Source organism: Zymoseptoria tritici, chromosome 2 (assembly GCF_000219625.1).
Source record: "Zymoseptoria tritici IPO323 chromosome 2, whole genome shotgun sequence".
In the NCBI taxonomy this organism is placed as follows: Eukaryota; Fungi; Ascomycota; class Dothideomycetes; order Mycosphaerellales; family Mycosphaerellaceae; genus Zymoseptoria; species Zymoseptoria tritici.
The window spans coordinates 3,582,119-3,600,938 of NC_018217.1; the positions used below are offsets into that span (position 1 = coordinate 3,582,119).

The following is an 18,820-nucleotide window of genomic DNA, read 5'->3' on the forward strand; positions in this document are numbered from 1 at the left end:
CGGAGTCCAGGACTCGCATTATGCCCACGCTAAAGTAGGCGGGCCTAGTACATATACACAGACTAAGGAGTCTAATATAGCCTCGAGGCTCGTAAATATGAGAGGAGCCATAAGACGAGGTCTGAACCGTAGACCGGAATGAATCTTGGATCCGGCCATACCGCACACCTTATAATTCCTGGTACTACTGGAATAGCCAAAGTCACTGCTGAGTCCTTACTACCAGAGCGAGGCTAATAAGCCATATAACCGACTTTACGGCTGAGATCTCACCGCTAAAGTAAGCCTGGTAAACTATGTAACCTGACCGCGACGATAAGTGATATCGTGCTCCCTAAACACCCACGTACAAGGCGCGACAGCAAACCTATCACGCGCTGTCATACGCGCAGGAGGGGCCGCGTGGTGAATTCACGAGCCAGCTAACGCACTAACTAGCCGACTCGAAAGCGGTGATTGTGCTGGCTGCACAGAGGGCAACCTGCGTATATCTACAGCCCTACTAACCTCGTTTCTTAATCTTCTTTCTCCATCCTTCATTAACCTCCTTCCCCTTCTGCCTTCCTCACATCATCCACTACATCATCCACCACACCATCCACCACACCATCCATCACACTATCCACTACACCATCCATCACACCATCCATCACACCATCCGCCACACCATCCGCCATCGTCCGCTTGCGTCGAGCAGGCCACCATTCGTGACTGCGCTGCCTTATCAGAAGCAGCTATTGTAAGCTCATGACTTCCTAACATTTACCGCGATTTACAATCTAAAGACTAACGAGACTACAGTACTACCGAAATGTCCGAGACTCTAGGAAAACGCGCGAAGATTATCCGCGACGGTCTCGAGCGCCTAGCGAGCTAGGGCAATACGCCATCCGGAACAGACTAGCAGGAGTACGAGGCCGTTATAAGGTGGCTGTAGAAGCATTAGTTCGGCTGCAAGCGAGTCGAGCATACGAAGGAGAGCATCGCGGAGTTTATTAGAAAGCTTTACTAGGCTCTGTTATAGGAGGATAGAGCGGCGGTGCAAAAATGTAGAGAGTTTATCCCGTCGACTTATACAAATAGTCGCCCTTACAGCGAACTAGAGTCCATCCTAGATTCTTTAGCAAGCTAGGCGAGGCTTATTAGCCTGCAGGAAATTGAGGACCGTCTGCGCAGCGATATGAACGTTAACCTATAGGGAAGCGCTACGAAGCTTAGCGCTATCCTAGCTAGCTTTATAAAGGGTACAAATGAAATAGGTAAGCCAGACGATAAGGTAGGTTAACGTAGCTGCAACCAATGCGGACCATCTTTAGACGCGAAAGGCCTAGTTAACGGCTGCTTTACGTTTCCCGCGCCAGACGGCAAATCTCTCCTCTTCGGCGGCGCCTGCACGAACTGCCTGCTTAATAGCAGTTACCACTTATGCAGCATTAGCATAGTCCCGGTGAAGAAGCGCGTGTCGCGTGCGAGCAAAGGTAGTAAGCAAGAAGAAACTTAGCTGTTGTTATTGCTGAACAGAGTTACCTAGCAAGTGCGCATTAGCGAGATCTTCGACGATAGTGCTAGTATCCTAGACTCCGTTACCCATCCTACCTTAGACGACTCTATCCGGGTAACTGACCGCATAGTGGGTATGCTGAGCGTTCCCTTCACCTTCAGCCGGAACGACGATGCTGCTGTATACGTCAGACGGATTAAGAGCGTATTAAAGGACGGAGTAGAGGAGTGTTAGTCGACACTGCGTAATTAAGAGCTCCGGAACTTATCTGAGTCCGATACTAGAGATGCTTAGTCGATAGGATCGGGCATTTCGAGGCTGAGAATAAAGACTGCGAGTCCGAAGAAGAAGACGCCTCGGAGGACAACTAGTAGGATAGAGGAGGAGCTAGAGGAACTAAGGAGGGAGCCTAAAGACTTCGCGTGTAATTAGCGCCGCATTACCCGCTCGCAGAGCACTACCTAGCAGCCCCAGGCGGACGAGATAGAGGTAGACGATTAGCTAGTAAGCCGCCGACGTCGTCGCCGCTCTAAGAAGACTTCCCAACTCTCGCTAGAGTTTGTACGGGAGGACTTAGATAAGGATCTCGAGGGGATCTAGACGTCCAGCCGTCCCCCCTTTAAGGACGGCAGGATAGTTAGTTCGAAGGTGGATAAGACACCTAGCAAGAAGAAGAAGGGTAGTGTTTTCTCGGACATAAACTTAGGCTTAGGTTTCAGCCCGGATCCTAGCGCAGAACCGGAACCCCGGACTAGAGCGATAGGGATGTTCGACAGGTTCCGTGGCCGCAGCAGCCGCTTAGTTGCGCTATTAAGTGCAGTAAAGCCTCGTACGGCGGAGGCACTAGCTCGTCGAGCATACAAGCCTCGGGATCAGGACACGCGTATAAAGGATCTCGGTAAGGACGACACGACCTAGGACCTTACTAATACGTCTACTAAGGCAGGAAAGCAGAAGCGCCGCGAGTCTGGCTAGGGCGGTCGCTACCGCGACCGCTAAGAAACAGAGCGACAGGTGCGGATAATAGGAGGGCACTACGGAGTATGCGGATGTTTTGACTTGGATTTTAGTACTTTTATTGCATTTACTAGCATCGCGCTGCGACTTTAGTAGAGTAGCATCGAACTTAGCCCGTCGTTAGGATAGCCCTGCGGGTAGAGCAATTGCTAAGCGAGCATTGGATTTTACGCATCGCGACTCCTATATAAGATAGGAGTGGAGACGAGACATAACGCGGACGGCGGTGGACTGCAAGTCCTGACATCGCTGTCTGATTCTACCTGTCGACAGGATAGCCCTGCAGGTTAAAAGCATGCTTACAGTTAAGTCCTTTTTAATACAACCCTAGTGCCTTTATAACCTGAACCGTCTCATTTACCAGTGCTCTAGCAAACGTAAGGCTCCCTTTTATTAAACATTGCTATATAACAATAGAGTTCGCCGTAAGATCATAGAACACGCGAGGCGATTGCTATTCTTATAGCACTTTAGCATGACCATTTATTAGATAAGACCGGCAACGTAGATAAGTCGACAGCTATGTGCGAATAGCAATTAGCAGCTAACAGAATTTACTAACGAGATGCTAACGTTGCGCCGCGTGGCCAGGCGACCAAATAGCATACAAAACAACCCCGTAAGAGCCCCTAAGACTTCTCTCGAACACCAACATTGACAACTATTAAGCAAGACTAGTAAGCATGCCTTAGCTGCCTAGGCAAACATCCGAACTATACTAACATTCGCCAGACACTATGTGCTTCTCCTCAGACGACTGGTTAGTCTATCGTAGTGTTAACCGCCACCCGAAGCAAGGTCTGCGAAAGTTGCGCGCCTTCCGGAACTACTTAGAAGAAGAGCGCCAGGCGCAGCGGTAGGACGAGCGCATAGCGCAAGAACAAGACTTCGAATCCGTATACGATCTTCTAGCACGGCGCCTATCCGACAACCGCGATCAGTCGCGATACGGAGGCTTAGGATACTATGTAGGAAGCTCTGACTACTACTACATAGATAAGACACAAGAATTACGTTTAGGACAGCGCATGGAGGGGAGGCTAGGGATGAGGCTAGATGACGGACGTAATACTAGAGATGCTAGGCGGACGACCCGGAATCTATAGCCTGCTTAAGTTAACAACCCGTTTATAACGCGGCCAGCGCCTCGCAGCACAGCGCCGTCGACTTATCGCAACACAGGACAGCATCCCCGTGTCGAGACTGTAGCAACTCAGTCGAGTGTACGCAGTCGCTCCAGCCGACGACCAAGAGCTTATCAACCGCTATTAACGAAGCAGAACCTGGCGGATTAGTAGAGCAGGGCGGCAGCAATTAAGGCCAAGGAGGAACGCGCGCGGCAGCGTCTTGCTATGGCGGACAAATAACATAGTGCTAGCGACGGATATGGGGGCGCAATAGACACAGGCATAGTAATTTTAAGCTTTTGGCATAAGAATCTAGCTACGATACTAGTTGGAAACTAATACCCCTACTGCGCACGACAGCGATGGAATTACAGCATGATTTTTACAGCAGTGCAATTAGATCGACATGCAGCTTCTTATACATACCTTAATTATGCGATAAAAGTAGTTTTGAATTTTCGATGTCGCGGCGCTACACAGCATCACCCAAAAACGCTGCTGGGCCCTCAGACCCTCTCAGGCGAGGCGCTCGAAGAGGTTAGTGCTCGCCAAGAGGGTCTGTGCTTCTGAGACTACCACCCCGCCAAATTCCTGGATTTTTAGAAACGGTAGCGAGACCGACGTCTATAATACGTAGAATAGAGCCTCGTATGTTTCTTCTACCTATAATATATAATACAAAGCTATTTATATACATCGCATCTTTAAAAACTAAGATAAAAGTTGCTTCTTTATAGTACTATCCTCGTTGTTGCGATCTTTACAACCTCGTTTAGAATTTAAAGTTCGAAGTTTAAGTTTCTAACTTTTGCGATAGAGGAACGTAAGCTATAACAACTTTATAAGGCAATTAATGCATTTCTATTATAATTATAACTAAGTTTAGAAGGCAGGCCAAACTATATAAAAGCTCGCGGCGACCTAGGGAGCCTACGACCGGCAGTCGGGCGCCGCGCTATACAAAAAGGCGATAGTCTACAGAGTGTTTAATTCTGCGAATTCGCAAAACTAGGAATTTGGCGGGGTGGGCTATTTGAAGCTCCGTCTAAATCACCGCAGCAACGACCGCTGAGGGTAGGGCGGCGAACAAGGTTTGCTATGGATCAGGGGCCACGTCGTTTAGACTCGATGAGACGAGATTGAGCCCCTGCAAGCCCCAAAGTCTATCTTCTCACTTCTCACGATACATAATAACACGCGGGAAGTCCGAGTAAGGGCTTTTGCTGTATAGAGAGCAGAGATGCACATGTTTTGTGGTATGATCCTCGTCGTTGAGGTCGAATGCGGTTGTTCACCGATGCAGATGCAGATGCAGATGCACGACGGAGGGATTTGCGTGCATAAGGTAAGGTACCTTTCATTGATTCACGAGTTGACGAGAAGGGAACGTTCGGCTGCGGTGCCTTGCAGCACCGCGTCCGAATCTGTGTCCATCTAGACTTTCGAATATTCCGACGTGCAGATTTCGTACGCAAGGAGAAACGATCTTTTGGGGTTTTGGTCCGAACGAACGATATCACATGCGAAAGTCATGGGATGTGAGATGCAGGAAGCGATATCCTAGACGAGAGCACGAGCCTCGACATCGTAGACCGGTGGAGCAGCAGCAGGTCGGCACCAAGAACGAACACGGATGAGACATCGGGCGGGATGTGTAACGGATGAGGTGAGTGAGAGCAGGACAGCTCATTGTCCACCTGGATCCCGGCGGTCCTCGTGTTATTGCAAGCTGTCCATCGCCTCGGTACCTCAGCATCGGTATACATATTTTCACCAGAGCTGAATTCGTATTCTGTACGAAAACTGTTAAATATACCTGAAGACGGCAGAGGAAGCTGTATCTCAGCAGGAAGCCGAACAATTCACCTCTCAGCGTGGGACGAGTATAAAGATCACCTCACAGCAGGACAGTATTACCTCCGCCGGACCAGTGACACGCAGTCCGGGCAGAATATCTTGTGAACGATACCATGACAGACCACAGACCCTACCACCAAGTGTCGGATCTATCTGGATCGCCGCCACTGTCTTCCAAGCACCCCATTCCGACCGTCCGTAGCGCAGCAGTCCGCTCAGCCTGCATCAGACGGCCGACAGCTCGCACAATGGTGCTGTGCTGTGCTGCAAGGCTCTGAAGGTGGTGTTCGCTAGGCATATTGCTCTGGAAAGTTCGACCCGAACCCATCGGTGCCTGCTTGCCTGCTCCGGCGCATCTTGAGCGAGCGGTACGGACGTAACCTTCAACCCACTCACCTCCCCCTCCGAACCTCCATCCCCGGCCCCCACCCCCCATCAACCCCACAAATCTCCAACCTCCTCACCCCTTCCTGATCATGATCTCCATCCCACCCTTCCAATCCCAAACCCTCCGCCGTCGTCGTCGCATCGCCATCATCCCCCTTCTGTCCTCCCAGTCCAACAGCAACCCCAACAACCAACCCCACCGCATCCGCATAATCAAACCTCGGCGTGTCCTTCCACCACCCTTGCCACATCCCCACCGCCACCACCAAAATCAAAGCGAGGATATGCACCGTGAAATTGGCGTAGACATATTTCGCGTCGCCGATGCGCACGGCTGCGACGGTCCCCACGACCTCCGCATCACTGACTCCGCCCGTTCCTTGCGTGCGTGAAATCGCGGCGAGGGACATGCGGAGGAGGATATCGTCTAACATGGCCGTCAAAGATTGCTCGACGGAGTAGAGCGTCATTTTTGCGACGCGGTCTTCGTAGGATGTCGTCTTGGGAATGGATATCGGAAGGGAGGCGTGTTTCATGCCGGGTTGGGTGGTGGACGCCCAGAAAGTGGCGAAGTTCCCGACTAGCGCGTCGCCGATGGTGGAGGTCCAGATGGTGGTTTCGGTGCGGGAGACGTCCTCGATTTCGGAGAGGGCGCGGGTTTTGAGGGCGCCGGTGGGGTCGGGGTCGTTGGCAAGGGTGTTGGTGTCATTGCGAGGCTGCACGGAGATGGTGCGATTCAGAGGGGAGACGGAGATGGCATACTCTGTCGGGGAGAAGATGACTTCGCATTGGATTTGGTCGAGAGTGGTGCCTTGCAGGGAGTAGGCTCCGTTGGCGGCGATGGCGAGGAGGAGACGGCGATCGGTGCGTTCGACCACGTTGCGGGCTGTGATGGCTACGAGGCGGGATCCGGAGCCGAAAGCGGTGAGAGGATACCAGCCTGCGTTAGCTTGGCCGTTGAGGAAGGTTTCTTGAAGGTAGCTGCGGTTGTGGAAGGTGTCAGGGATGGCGGACCAGTTGTCGTTGGGTAACCAGCCTTGAGCGGCGAAGAGATTCGGGAAGCCGGCGGTGGCGTCGTATTTCTCGAGGTTGTTGGTGATGACCCACATGGAGGACTCGTTGTAGAGGCAGGAGACCTTGGGGAGATAGCCAGTGTCTGTGTAAGTGTAGTTTAGAACGGTGCCTGCCTTTTTGCCGAGCCCGGTCCAACCAACTGTTGCACCCATGCCGTACGATCGGCCGCGGAAGGTGTATCCTGAGTTGTCCGGCTTGGAGAAGTTCCTCTCTGAACCATCGTATGTAATGGCCGAAGCGCCCGACTGGAGAATGGCTCCGGACTGGTACATCCCCGGACACAGCGTGAAGATGCCCGGCGAAGAGGCATCGATGGCTGTGAGGTTGCAGTTCGGCCCAGGAGCTGCTAGCATATCCCACGAACCTTGGCCTACATGCTTGACGGTGATGGAATTCAATGACCGATCAGTACCCGTCTGCTGTGGCGTCAAAGAACCCGTCCAGAGGAAGTTCGGCACGAGCGAGATGATCACGACCAGCATGCAGAGGATCAACCGGCGTCCTTTCAGATTCCAGTCAAGTCTCGTCAATGAGGTCGATGTCCAGAACCGGAGATTCTCCATTGATATCGCCTTCTCCCAGATCATCGTCCGTGTACTCAGATTGAAGGTCTGCGCCAGAGCAAAGGTCCAAGGTACAGCCAGTGTTGCTGAGACCATTTGCACGATAATCTGAAGGGTGGCTCGGTCATTCTTGGTGTATTCGTATAATGTCGACGTGGACCGGTAGCCGGATATTGTCAGCGCGAAGATGCATCCGCTGATCAAGGTTGGGAGGACAATCGCAAGAAGAGGCACAATTCTCGACCACAGACTGATGGTTTCGAGGCGAGGTCGGCCATCCTGTTGGTAAAGTGGTTTCTCCTCGGATATGAAGATGTTCCGGTCTATGGCCGCCAGATTGAACCACTGCTTTCCCATGGCTGCGACTCTTCGTCTGTCGCTGGGGTGAATGCTGCCGGCGTCGATACAGTCAAGTAAGCAGTCTCATCGAGCCGAGGGGGCAGAAGAGGACTTCGCTCTCTTGATGTCAAGAAGAAAAAGTATACTCCCACCTCTACGCGCCTAGTGAGGCCACGAGGGATCCTTCGGCTTCATACTTAGTCCATGTTGGCTATGCTGCGGCGTCTGCGGTGTGACTCGGGTGGTGGCAGGGCAGAAATCCTTCGCGTCGAACCAATCGAGGCGGTGACTTTGCAGATCTCATTGATATAGATTTGTGAGGGGGGCTGCCAGGTCGCCAGTACTGGTCGTGAGCATGTCCTACTCAATGATCTGTCCATGTTGTTAGCACGTCCAGCGAACATGGCGGACAAAGCGTGATGTTGTGTTGAAGAAGACGGTCCAGCGCTGAAGAATGAGACTGTAAGGTAGCCTCATGCCAAGCCCCGACTGGTAGTTCTAGATGGAGCGCAAGCCATCCTTGTCCTTCACAACAACGAACGAGACCTCCAATCCTCCCTCCACCGTCACCATGTCCGCCGCAACGCACATCTACTGGTACAAGATCCTCGACGCTCCACCGCCCTCACCCCTTCCGACCACCCTCCCTCTCTCCGACCTCGACACCCGCGACAACTTCATCCACCTCTCCACCGCTGTTCAAATCCCCATCACGCTGAATCGCTTCTTCGCATCCGCCAAGACCGTATGGCTGCTCAAGCTGCGAAGTAAAGATATCGATGGCGAGATTCGGTTCGAAGAGGGTCTACCAGAGTGTCCGCATGTACATGACACAGTGACGGGGTTGGGCAAGGGGAATGTAGAGGAGGTGATCGAGGCTAAGAGGGCAGAGGGACAGGAGTGGAAGGATGTCAAGGAGATTCAAGAGTTGAGGAATGATTGAAAGACTCTGGTCGAAGGCGGACGCATTGGACATCGCATAACCTGCTGAAACCACGATCGACTCCACACAGTCATATCATCCTCTCCATCCGATGCAACTTCGAATCCCTCGTCCACCTCCTAATCTCCTTCCCTAGATACAACGGCACGCTCAACACAACCGGCAGCATCCCCACCGCAAACTGCACCATAAACACCGCCGTCCAGCCCTTCCTCTCATGCAAATCAAACACCCAGTAACTCAAACAGAACCCCAACACATTCTTCAACACCGTCCCGACAACCATAATCTCGCCCGAAACAGGCCTGTACGAGTCAATCGCGTACGCAATCGCAATACTCGGAATCGACGTGATGGCCAGTCCGGAGAACCCGAATCCACATACTACAATCGCCTGCCATGGCCAGAGGCGTGCGTAGCCCACGGCGCCGACAATATGCGCTACGATGAAGAACGCGCAGTATGGTATCAGCGCCGGTAGTCGCATCTCCGCTTCACGGACTCCACCATTTCGCACTGTCATGCGTTGAGCCCACCGGTCTGATAGAGGTCCAGCGGTAAGAAAGCCGACCAGTGCCCCAGTGAAGATGGCGAAATTGGAGAATCCGACGGTTTCGGGCGACCAATTGTAGGGAGGAGCGCTGAACAGTCCGGACTGGGTGATGTTGAAGAGGAGCTGGAGATCAGCGGCGCAGGCGAGCATGAGCGCCGCCCAGAAGACGATGGGGTTAAAGAAGACGAGGACGGGAGCTGTGAGGTCGTGGAGGAGGAAACGAAGCCAATTCTTCTCCGGGCGAGCGAAGAGGGCGTATTGGTGCTTGCTTGGCCGGCCTTTGCGGAGGTATTGGTCGGGAAGGGTGCTGACATCGCCCTGTTCTTCCACCTTGGCCGTGTTGCCGTCTCGATGGAACTTCGTCTCTGGATAGAAGAACACCAACAGCACCGTCGCAAACGCCGACATACCCGTTCCCAGCCAAAAGAAGCTCCGCTATCCATACCGACTCCTAATGGAACCCGCAATAACAGGACCCACCGACGAACTCGAAAACTGAAAGAAGAAATACGTAGCAAGCCACGTCCCGCGTTCATGCCTGCACACAGTCAGCCCCTAACCCTCCCACCTCCAACAACCTAACAAAACTCACAAAAAGAACATATCCGCTACAGTCTGCACTATAACCGTCTCACTCGTCGCCGCCACCAACCCATTACACGCCCTCGCCGCCAACAAGCTCCTATAACTCCCCGCTTTCGCTTGCCACACATTCGTTAGCACCACCAGCACGCCACACCCGATCGCCGTCGGTCTGCGGCCGAAGACGTTAGAAAGAGGGACGAGGAGGATGTTGGCGAAGCCGAGGGTAAGGACGCACACGGAAGTAAGGAGCGAGAGGGATTGTTAGGAGAGGTGGAATTCGGAGGCGAGGAGGGGAAAGAGAGGAGCCAGGAAGAGGACGGAGATTACGACGGTCCAGGTAAAGAGGAGTTAGGAGGTTGCTGTTAGGAGTTTGTAGAGGGGGGACCAGTTTAGGGGGTCGTGGGGGGAGGCGCTGGGGTCGGGGACGAGGCTGGAGGTAAGCGGTTAATGTTTTGTTTGGATGGTCGTCTGGAGTCTGTGTTGGTGGCGAATGGGTCGCTTACATGGGTGCTTGGCTGCTGCTACTTTTCATGATCTCGGTACCTGGGATGATGTCGACCTCTGGTCTGCTGGATTCCGGCAGCTCGACGACTTCTTTGCTGTTGACCATGATGTCTTGCCGAGTGTCCATTGTGAGCTGAAAGACGACAGATTCCGAGAGCACCTTCGATGAGTTGCAGCTGTACAAGAACAATTCAAGCTGGGAGAAGAAGAAGGCACTTGTCAAAGAAATCGTCATTTACTTGTAAGTGGGGATACACGTTTTGATCTACATTGACCTACCTAGAGGAAGATGCGGTAAAACATTGCGTCTTTGAATGGCGTGCATGTGCATGCAACGGGGAGCATAATTCGAACTACTGAATTACGAAAGCTCACACACTCCTTCTCATTTGGTGACCCAAGGTGCCAGATTGAAAGTACAATGTGTTGTCATTTGCGGTAAAGGGCACTTCAAGTGGTCAAATCGCGGTGTGACGTGCCCGGGATTCCAATGACTCGACATGATATGAACTCAAAAGTCCTTGCATATGATGCCGCAGAGTGGTGAACAATCAATCGACCCATCCCCGAAGGGGTTGGATTGATGGATTAACGCTATGGCCAGGATTAATTAATAGACCAATTTAATCGCTATGGTGAGGATTGATTAATGCTATTGATTAATGCTATCGCATTAATCAATCCGGTGGATTAGTAGATTGGTAATAGATTAGTAGATTAAGGATCGATTAAGGATAGATTGGCCGGTGTAGCTAGCCTGCTGCAGGCACCGCCGGAGGCCAGCGCGCCGCAGGCGGAGCGATTTTGAAGGATTAGTTAATCGGTATAGCTAAGGATTAGTTAATCCGAGTAGTTTAAGGGTGTTGTTAGCGTTAGTAAGGGTAGTGTTGTTATAAAGGTATAGGTTAGGGTTAATTCGAAGAAGTTGTAAACCTAAGCTTAAACCCTAATTACGGAGCCCTACAAATCGATTAATTCTATTAGTTAGGGAGTAGCCGAAACGCGGGGGATCCGCGCATATGCTAGCGCAGAGCCGCATCTTAGCTCTAATCTAACCTTACATATTTCCTAATACTAGATTTCTCTACTAGAAAACCCGCACATTACATTTTAAGTAAGCGCATCGTAGAGATCTCGACTAGCGCTCTCCTACAAAAAAAGAATAAGTATTATCGGGTATATAGTTATAGAGTTATCGAAGCTAGAAATATTACAAGGTTTTAGGATTAAGAATTAGAGTTTTAGCTATAGCAATCTCTCGACATTTAATAACTGAACAGCTATTATACTAACTCTATTCTTAATACTTACTATATTAATATAATTTTTGATTTGCATTTAAGCGTAGTCTTTACGCTTTCTAATAAACCACTTTTTGTTATAATAGCACATTAGGATTATATTTAAATAGTTACCGCAACATGTTAACAATACTAGCATCGGAGATACTAAGCCGCACTGTTAAACTCTAATTCTCGAGCCTTATTCCTTATACTTTACTATTAACAACACTACTATGTTACGCCCTCCTTTATCTTACGCGGCATTATTAAACGTATCGCCGTTCCTATAGCACATCCTCGACTCCGAAGCCGCCGATAGTATCCTTACCGCGTCTATCGCTCCCTTAGAACTACCGATCCCTACCGAGTTTTAACGCACGAACGACTACCTTAGTTACGCAGCTTAAGCGCTAGCTACTACACCGATCCGTAGCTACGAGGGCCTCGATCTTACGCGGCCGTCGCTTTATAGCTTTACTATCGCTATTTCTTCCCTTAACAAGGACTCCTAGGTGTAGCAGTATAGCTATCGGCTTAATAAGATAGACAACAAGGGCAAGACGGTAGAGTAGTAGCTCTATAGGACTTGTTATTAGAAGAGATCTAGCATACTACATAAGTATTAGACGAGCTCTTAGACGAGTAGTGCTAGTAATTATCTAAAGGCAGTGCACTAGCTTAATAAACACGGAGTAATAATAGCAGAAGCACTATAATCCCTAAGGAAGCGCAAGGTAATAGACATATTTAGACTGCCTTTCGAGACTAACTACATTACTATTAGTCGCATTGCAGCTACGTTTAATGCTAGTTACTTTAAGGCTATGCTTCTTTAATAGATTATCTTCTGCTCGATCCCCTTCCGTAAGGTTAATAACCTTAAGTTTAGAGAGATGCTAATCTACCTTAATCTAATAGTTAAAAGAACGCTGCTAGATTATACGACTATAAGCCGGTAGCTACATAAGGCATATAATAGTTTCCTCGGTGTTGTAACTAAGCTGCTCGTAATAGCGCTCGGCCTTATTTACTTCTTAATAGACATATAGACGTCCTCGAATAGCATTGCTCTTAATAGCCTTATAGCGCACTTCATCGATAACACTAGCAAGTGTTAGAAGCACCTTAAGAGGGAGTGTAGGCTTGCACCGAAAACAAATAGTTGTAGAATGTAACGAGTCGATTCGATAAGGAAGGGAATGGACGAGAGCGTCCCCCGAGGCTATATACCCGCCCTTCGTGTTGCCAAATGCGTCCCTCCGCCTAGACTAGGCACCGGTCGCAGTCTAACGTCCGCTCGGGGGCTGTCGTGCGCCTATAAGGTTCGTTCCTCTATAGGATGTCCTAGTCTAGGCTAGATAAGATAGCACTAGTAATCTGTAGTGCTAGGATAGTCTAGGTTAGGACAGGTAGGAGACGTTATCGTAAGGGTGTCCTTATATTGCCCCCCTCCCCTCTCTACAACTGACCTTAGTTGCGGTGGAAAATTTATAAGCTATTAGCTGCTAGATGTCCTAATCTAGAAGGATTTGCGGGTCTATAGCGTTGCTATATTAATTTAATTCTTCTTCTAAACTTTCTCTCTTCTTTACCAACTACTAAAAGTAAGTAATCTAGGGTAGTGCCAGTATAGTCTAGTTTAGGTCTAGCAAGGCTAACATTAGCGCAGACATACTATGTCTTCCGCCGCCGCGGCCCTCGTGCGCAACGATTACGCCAGAAAGGTCCGTAACGGGACTTTTAACTACAATCCGTACTTTAATTGCATTAAAGACATTAAGCAGAACAAAGACTTAACTAAACTATGCTAGTTAGCGTTAGAGAAGCCTATTAAGGGCATTACTGCCAAATGCGCCGGCTGTCTAGACGACAGAAACGCCGATTGCTTCTAGGTAGGATATTTCTAAACTATTCTAGAGTCTTTTAGATCTAGGCTAACCCTAAATAGCTCCCTCCGGCCCGTAAGGACAAGTAGGACACTATTAATACCTAGATTTAAGCAGAGTACGCTAATCCGGTAGCGAACGCGGACAATAAGAAGAAGTTAAAGAGCAAGGTGCTCCTGTTTGCTAGTTCGATTAAGTTATATATGCCGTTCTAGCTTATTTTAGACTAGTATGCTAACTATTAGCGCCTTAGGGAGCTTAGAAACAGCGTTCGCGGTCCGGAGGGTCTTACTTTGCACTAGGGTACCGGCGAGTAGGACACGTCGGGTTAAAAGGTTAAGAAGCGGGACAGGTCGGCCGCTACTTATATAGAGAAGGCCGTAAGTGTACCGTTCTAGCGCATTTTAGACTATACTAACGCTAGGATGTAGAAGCAGGCTGCTACCGGGACCCCGAGGTCCAAGAGAAGCCGCCTAATTAATCTAAAGGGCGCTATTACGGTCCAGTCGTTAACAGAAAAGCTTAATAAGTACAAGACTGCCTTGCATCGTAATAGCAAGGCCCTAGAGAGGTTTAATACGTACGCTAGGGGTACAGGAAAGACTAACAGGGAGGCGTTAAAGGCTTTAGTGCGCACTACGGCCGCTTAGGAGCGTAGAGAGGACGCTTCGGACGAGGATAGCGATAATTAAGCCGGTTTAGTCTAGTTAGCTCTAGTAGTATGTAGGGTATAATAGATAACGCTATTACGCAGAGTAATAGGGCCCTTTTGAGTTATAATAGCGCAGAATAGCTTAAAGTGGGCTAGAATAGTCTAGAATGGAAAACCTTAACGCCTAAATAAAATCCCTAGAATTATTAAAAATGTTAAAGTCCTATATTATAAAGGAAAAAAGGATTAAAAAATTGACTAAGGGGGTTAGCGTTTTTTCTGGAATTTACCGCGCGCAGTTGGTCCTTTCTAGCCTATTCTGCGCCGGTAGGCCCGCATTGCTGCCGGGCTAATATTAACTACTACTTCCCAGGAGTTCTCGGACTAGTCGTAATCTTTCTACTTAATAAGGTACTCCCGATTGTTTAGTTCGTCTATACGTTCGGCCAGAATAGCCTCGACTTCGTATTCGTCGTCCTCTCCTACGTCGTATCGCATTATCCTATCCTGTTTGCGACTAAACTAGTCCGGGATAGATAGTTCTAGCAGAGAAATATAGAAGGTTAGGTAGATCTTTAGTAAGTCTAGTAGATCGAGCGTATATGCGACGCGGTTAATAACCGCTTTTACCTTATAAGGTCTAATGTATTTGTAATCGAGTTTCGCCGAAGGTCTTAATAACCTAATGTTGCGTGTATTAAGGTAGACTTCGTCTCCGACGTTAAAGGAGATGTCCTTCCTATGCTCGTTCGCCTACTTAGCTATTTGCTTCTTTGTTTTAGCTAGTCTAACCCGCAGTTTCTTCTAGTTAGAGATAACGCGGTCCGCAAGTTGTGCGGCGAACGGGGCTTCTCGTCCATTCTAGCGTAGTCTGGGCTAGTAGCACTGCCGAGGGTCCTGTGTCGTATACGCCTAGAATAGCGTAACCCCTATTGCGGAGTGTACGCTATTATTGTACGAGAATTCCGTAGTAGAGAGTAGGGAGGCCTAGTTGTCCTGTTTATAGTTGCAGTATATGCGAAGATACTACTCTAGCGTCTAGTTTTAGCGCTCTGTTTGCCCGTCTATTTAAGGGTGGAACGCTATGCTTAGTTTTCGGCGTATGCTAAGGTAGAAATAGAACGTGCTCTAGAATTTTAAGGTTAGGATAGGCCCTCGATCCGACGTAATCGTAGCTAGTGCGCTATAAAGTCGTACGACTTCCCTTATAAATACCTCTACGAGCTCTGCTACGGTAATCGTCTTCTTATATAGCGCATAATAGACTATTTTAGTGCATCTGTTTACGATTACTAGGATTAAGTCGTAAGCCTAGCCTAGAAGTATGCTAGGTAGTAGGTCCGTTATAAAGTCTAGCGTTACATCCTCCTATAGTATAAGCGATAGTAGCTCTACGTGCAGCAATCCGTAAGGTTTGTGCCGTCGTAGCTTTAACCTACTGTACGCTTAATATGTCCGTATATAGTCCTTAACGTATTTCCTTATTTTAGGCTAGTAGAAACTCCTTTGTAGAAGTTCGAGCGTTCGAGAGAAGCCGAAGTGCCCTACTATAGGGTCGTCGTAGCATTCCTAAAGCAGTTAGAGTCTTATGCTTCCTTTAGGTACGTAGGCCTTGCCGTCTATATATGCGACTCTATCCTCGTTAGTCTATCGATCTGCCTAGAAAGTAGATTCCGCTTAGTCCTTCTCCTCGTTAATCCTGTTAAAGGTCGGATCTTTTAAGAGGGCGCGTTTTAGGCGCGTTTTTAGGTCTAGGGCGTCCTTTACTGCCCCCGCGTACCTTACTAGTCTATTATGGTCTAGATGCGGTTAGAATGCTGTCTAGAGGAGCCGCAAGCTTATAGACGACTCTTTGTCTATAGCCTACCGTCTAGAGTAGTCCTTGTCCGTTAGGTCGGGCCTTCTACTTAGTGCATCCGCCGCCCTATTAGCCTTGCCGGGTCTATAAATAGTCCTAAAGTCGATCTGCGACAACTACTTAGCCTATCTAACCTGCCGCCTAGACAAGGTCTTAGTCGTTATAAGAGTTTGTAGGTTTGCATAATCCGTTAGTAGTTCGACCTAGTATCGAGCTCCCTCTAGGTATTGTCTAAAGTGCTTAAAGGAGTCTACGACTACTAATAGCTTAGCGTCTTCCGTAACGTAGTTCCGTTCTGCCGCGATTATCTTTCGTAAGAAGTATAATATAGGGAACTACTACGTTTTGCTATAGTCTTCGTATAGTTAGCTTAGGATGCCCGAGATTGCCTCGCCTAAGGCGTCGGTTTCTACCCTATAGGGCAGTTCTAGGTTAAAATAGCGTAGGATAGGAGCTTCCGAGAACCTCTTCCGCAATTCGTTAAAGGAAAGTATAGCTTGCTTATCGAGCTCTAAGTATGCTCGTTCCTTCTTACGTTAGTTTACTACCTTTTTCCCCTCTATGTAGCAGTTAAGTGCCGCAGCAAGGCGTAAGAAACCCTTAATAAAGCGCCTATAGTAGTTCGCGAAGCCGATAAAGACCCTAATATTATATATTAACTAGGGAAGTAGCTACTCCTAGACCGATCTAACCCGTTCTAGGTCGATCTCTAGCCTATTACGTATAATAACGTACCTGAGGTAGTCGACGCGGTCCTTATAGAAATCGTACTTAGGTAAGTTAGCGTACAACTTATGTTTCCGGAGGCGCTCTAGCACCTCCCGGACGTAGCCCTCGTACTCCCCTACCGTTTTAGAGTATATAAGGATGTCGTCGAGGTAAACGACGTAGGACACGTCGATTAGCCCTACTAACACGCTATTAATAAAGTTTTAGAACACCGCGGGGGCATTGTAGAGCCCGAAGGGCATTACGGTGTATTCGAAATGGCCGTATCTAGTCCGGAAGGCTGTCTTCTACTCGTCGCCTTCCTAGATACGGACACGGTAGTACGCGTAGCGGAGGTCTATCTTCGTAAAGTACCTAGCGCTAGCTAGCTAGTCTATTAACTTAGAGATTAGGGGAAGACCCCCCCTGTTCTTTACCGTAACCGCATTTAGGCCGCGGTAGTCGACATAGAGGCGGAGTGTATTGTCCTTTTTCCTCGCGAAGAGGATTAGCGCGCCCGCCGAGGATGTCGAGCGGCGAATAAAGCTACTCTTTAGATATTTAGGGAGCTACTTGCGCATTGCATCTATCTCTACCTCCGACAGAGCGTACATAGGGCTAAATAGGACCTTTGCTCCCTTAACTAGGTCGATCCTAAGATCGTACGGTCTATGCGGTGCTAACTCGCTAGCTAACTCCTCCGAAAAGACGTCGGAGAAGTTAGAGTACGCCGTTAGGACGCTATTCTAGTCTAGTTCGAGTCTATTCTCGACCTCTTAGATCGACATAACGTAAAGAGCTGCCTCGACTTTACCGAGATACTCCTGGTAGAACCTGTCCGGGGATACTACTACTATTGCTTAACGCTTACGAGGTTTCTACCTCTAGAAGACCTTCTTTAGAGCGAAGTTAATACCCGGGTTGTACTTCTCGAGCTAGGGCATGCCGAGTACGACTTCGAAACCGTAGATGCGTCCTACCTTAAACGTATCTACGCACTCCTACGCCTTGCTAGAAGTGTCTATAGCCTTATAGGAGTTTCTTGTTTCTCTAAAGACCTATAGGCTCTAGCTATTTAGAGTTAGGTACTTTGTCTAGGTAGATAGCTCGGAAACCGTCTACCCTATTTCCTTTGCTAGCATAGAATCGTAGAAGTTGTCCTAGGCGCCGCTATTAATTAGGCCCCAGACCTTTCTAGACTCCCCTAGGCCGTTTAGCGTTAACTCGACGCTAATTAGGCGCCCTTGCTAGGCGCGGCGCTTTCCTAGCTTAGCCGAGCGCCGCTAATCCTTATTATAGAGGACTTAGCCTACCTAAGCAACAGCGTCTACTTAGGGGGCGTCTCTTTCCCCGAATCCTTCTATAGGTGCTAGTTAGTGCAGTCGCGGCGGATATGCCCGACCTATTAGCATCCGTAGTACGTAGCCTTAGAGGGGGCCTTCGGGTTCTGTTCGCTATCGCTAGTCCTTACCTTCTTACCGTCCGGGGTAGTAGAGCTATCGCTAGGGCGCTTCTTCGCCTACTTAGCGGACCTTTTAGCAGCCTGCCTCTTACAAGCCTCTTGTTTAGAGCCCTCGTTAGCACGGTAGGCCTTTTTAGCCCTTTCCTCGGCGTCTACTAGGTTTAGTAGGGTAGTAGGGTAGTTCGAGAGGCGGTTGCGAAGGGTCTATAGAAGGGCGCTATAGAACCTAAGGATCTTCTTGCTATCGTCCCTTTTATTAAGCTCCTTCTAGAGTATCTTTAGCTCCTCGAGGAGTTCTTCCGGCATGCGGTTACCTAGGGTAACCTTTTTTAGCTTCTCGTAGGCCTTTTCGCGCTGTTCGGTCTCTATACCTATCGAGTTAAGTATAACCTCCTTTATTATAGACTAGGTTAGCTTAGACTAGTTGTTAAGGCCGTCGACGTAGCGTTCCTAGTAGTCTTACTAGAGCTTTCCTATATAGTCGGCAGTAAAGTCGACCTTACAGTCTTCGCGTTCGGCGA

The 18,820-nt window shown here is 49.2% G+C and overlaps 2 protein-coding genes across 2 annotated transcripts; one reads left to right on the forward strand and one right to left on the reverse strand.

Moving 5' to 3' along the window:
• Positions 1-6,059: 6,059 nt before the first annotated feature.
• MYCGRDRAFT_12167 (uncharacterized protein) lies at positions 6,060-7,754 on the reverse strand (the record flags this gene model as incomplete). Its single annotated transcript, XM_003855206.1, has 1 exon — positions 6,060-7,754. A coding segment is annotated over one exon (1,695 nt), but the record flags the coding sequence as incomplete, so codon positions are not given.
• A 678-nt stretch (positions 7,755-8,432) lies between these two features.
• Positions 8,433-8,897, forward strand: MYCGRDRAFT_103500 (uncharacterized protein; the record flags this gene model as incomplete). The annotated part of the gene is made up of 1 exon (XM_003855156.1): positions 8,433-8,897. The coding sequence occupies one exon, from the start codon at positions 8,437-8,439 to the stop codon at positions 8,806-8,808; it is 372 nt and encodes a 123-aa protein (XP_003855204.1).
• Positions 8,898-18,820: the final 9,923 nt, after the last annotated feature.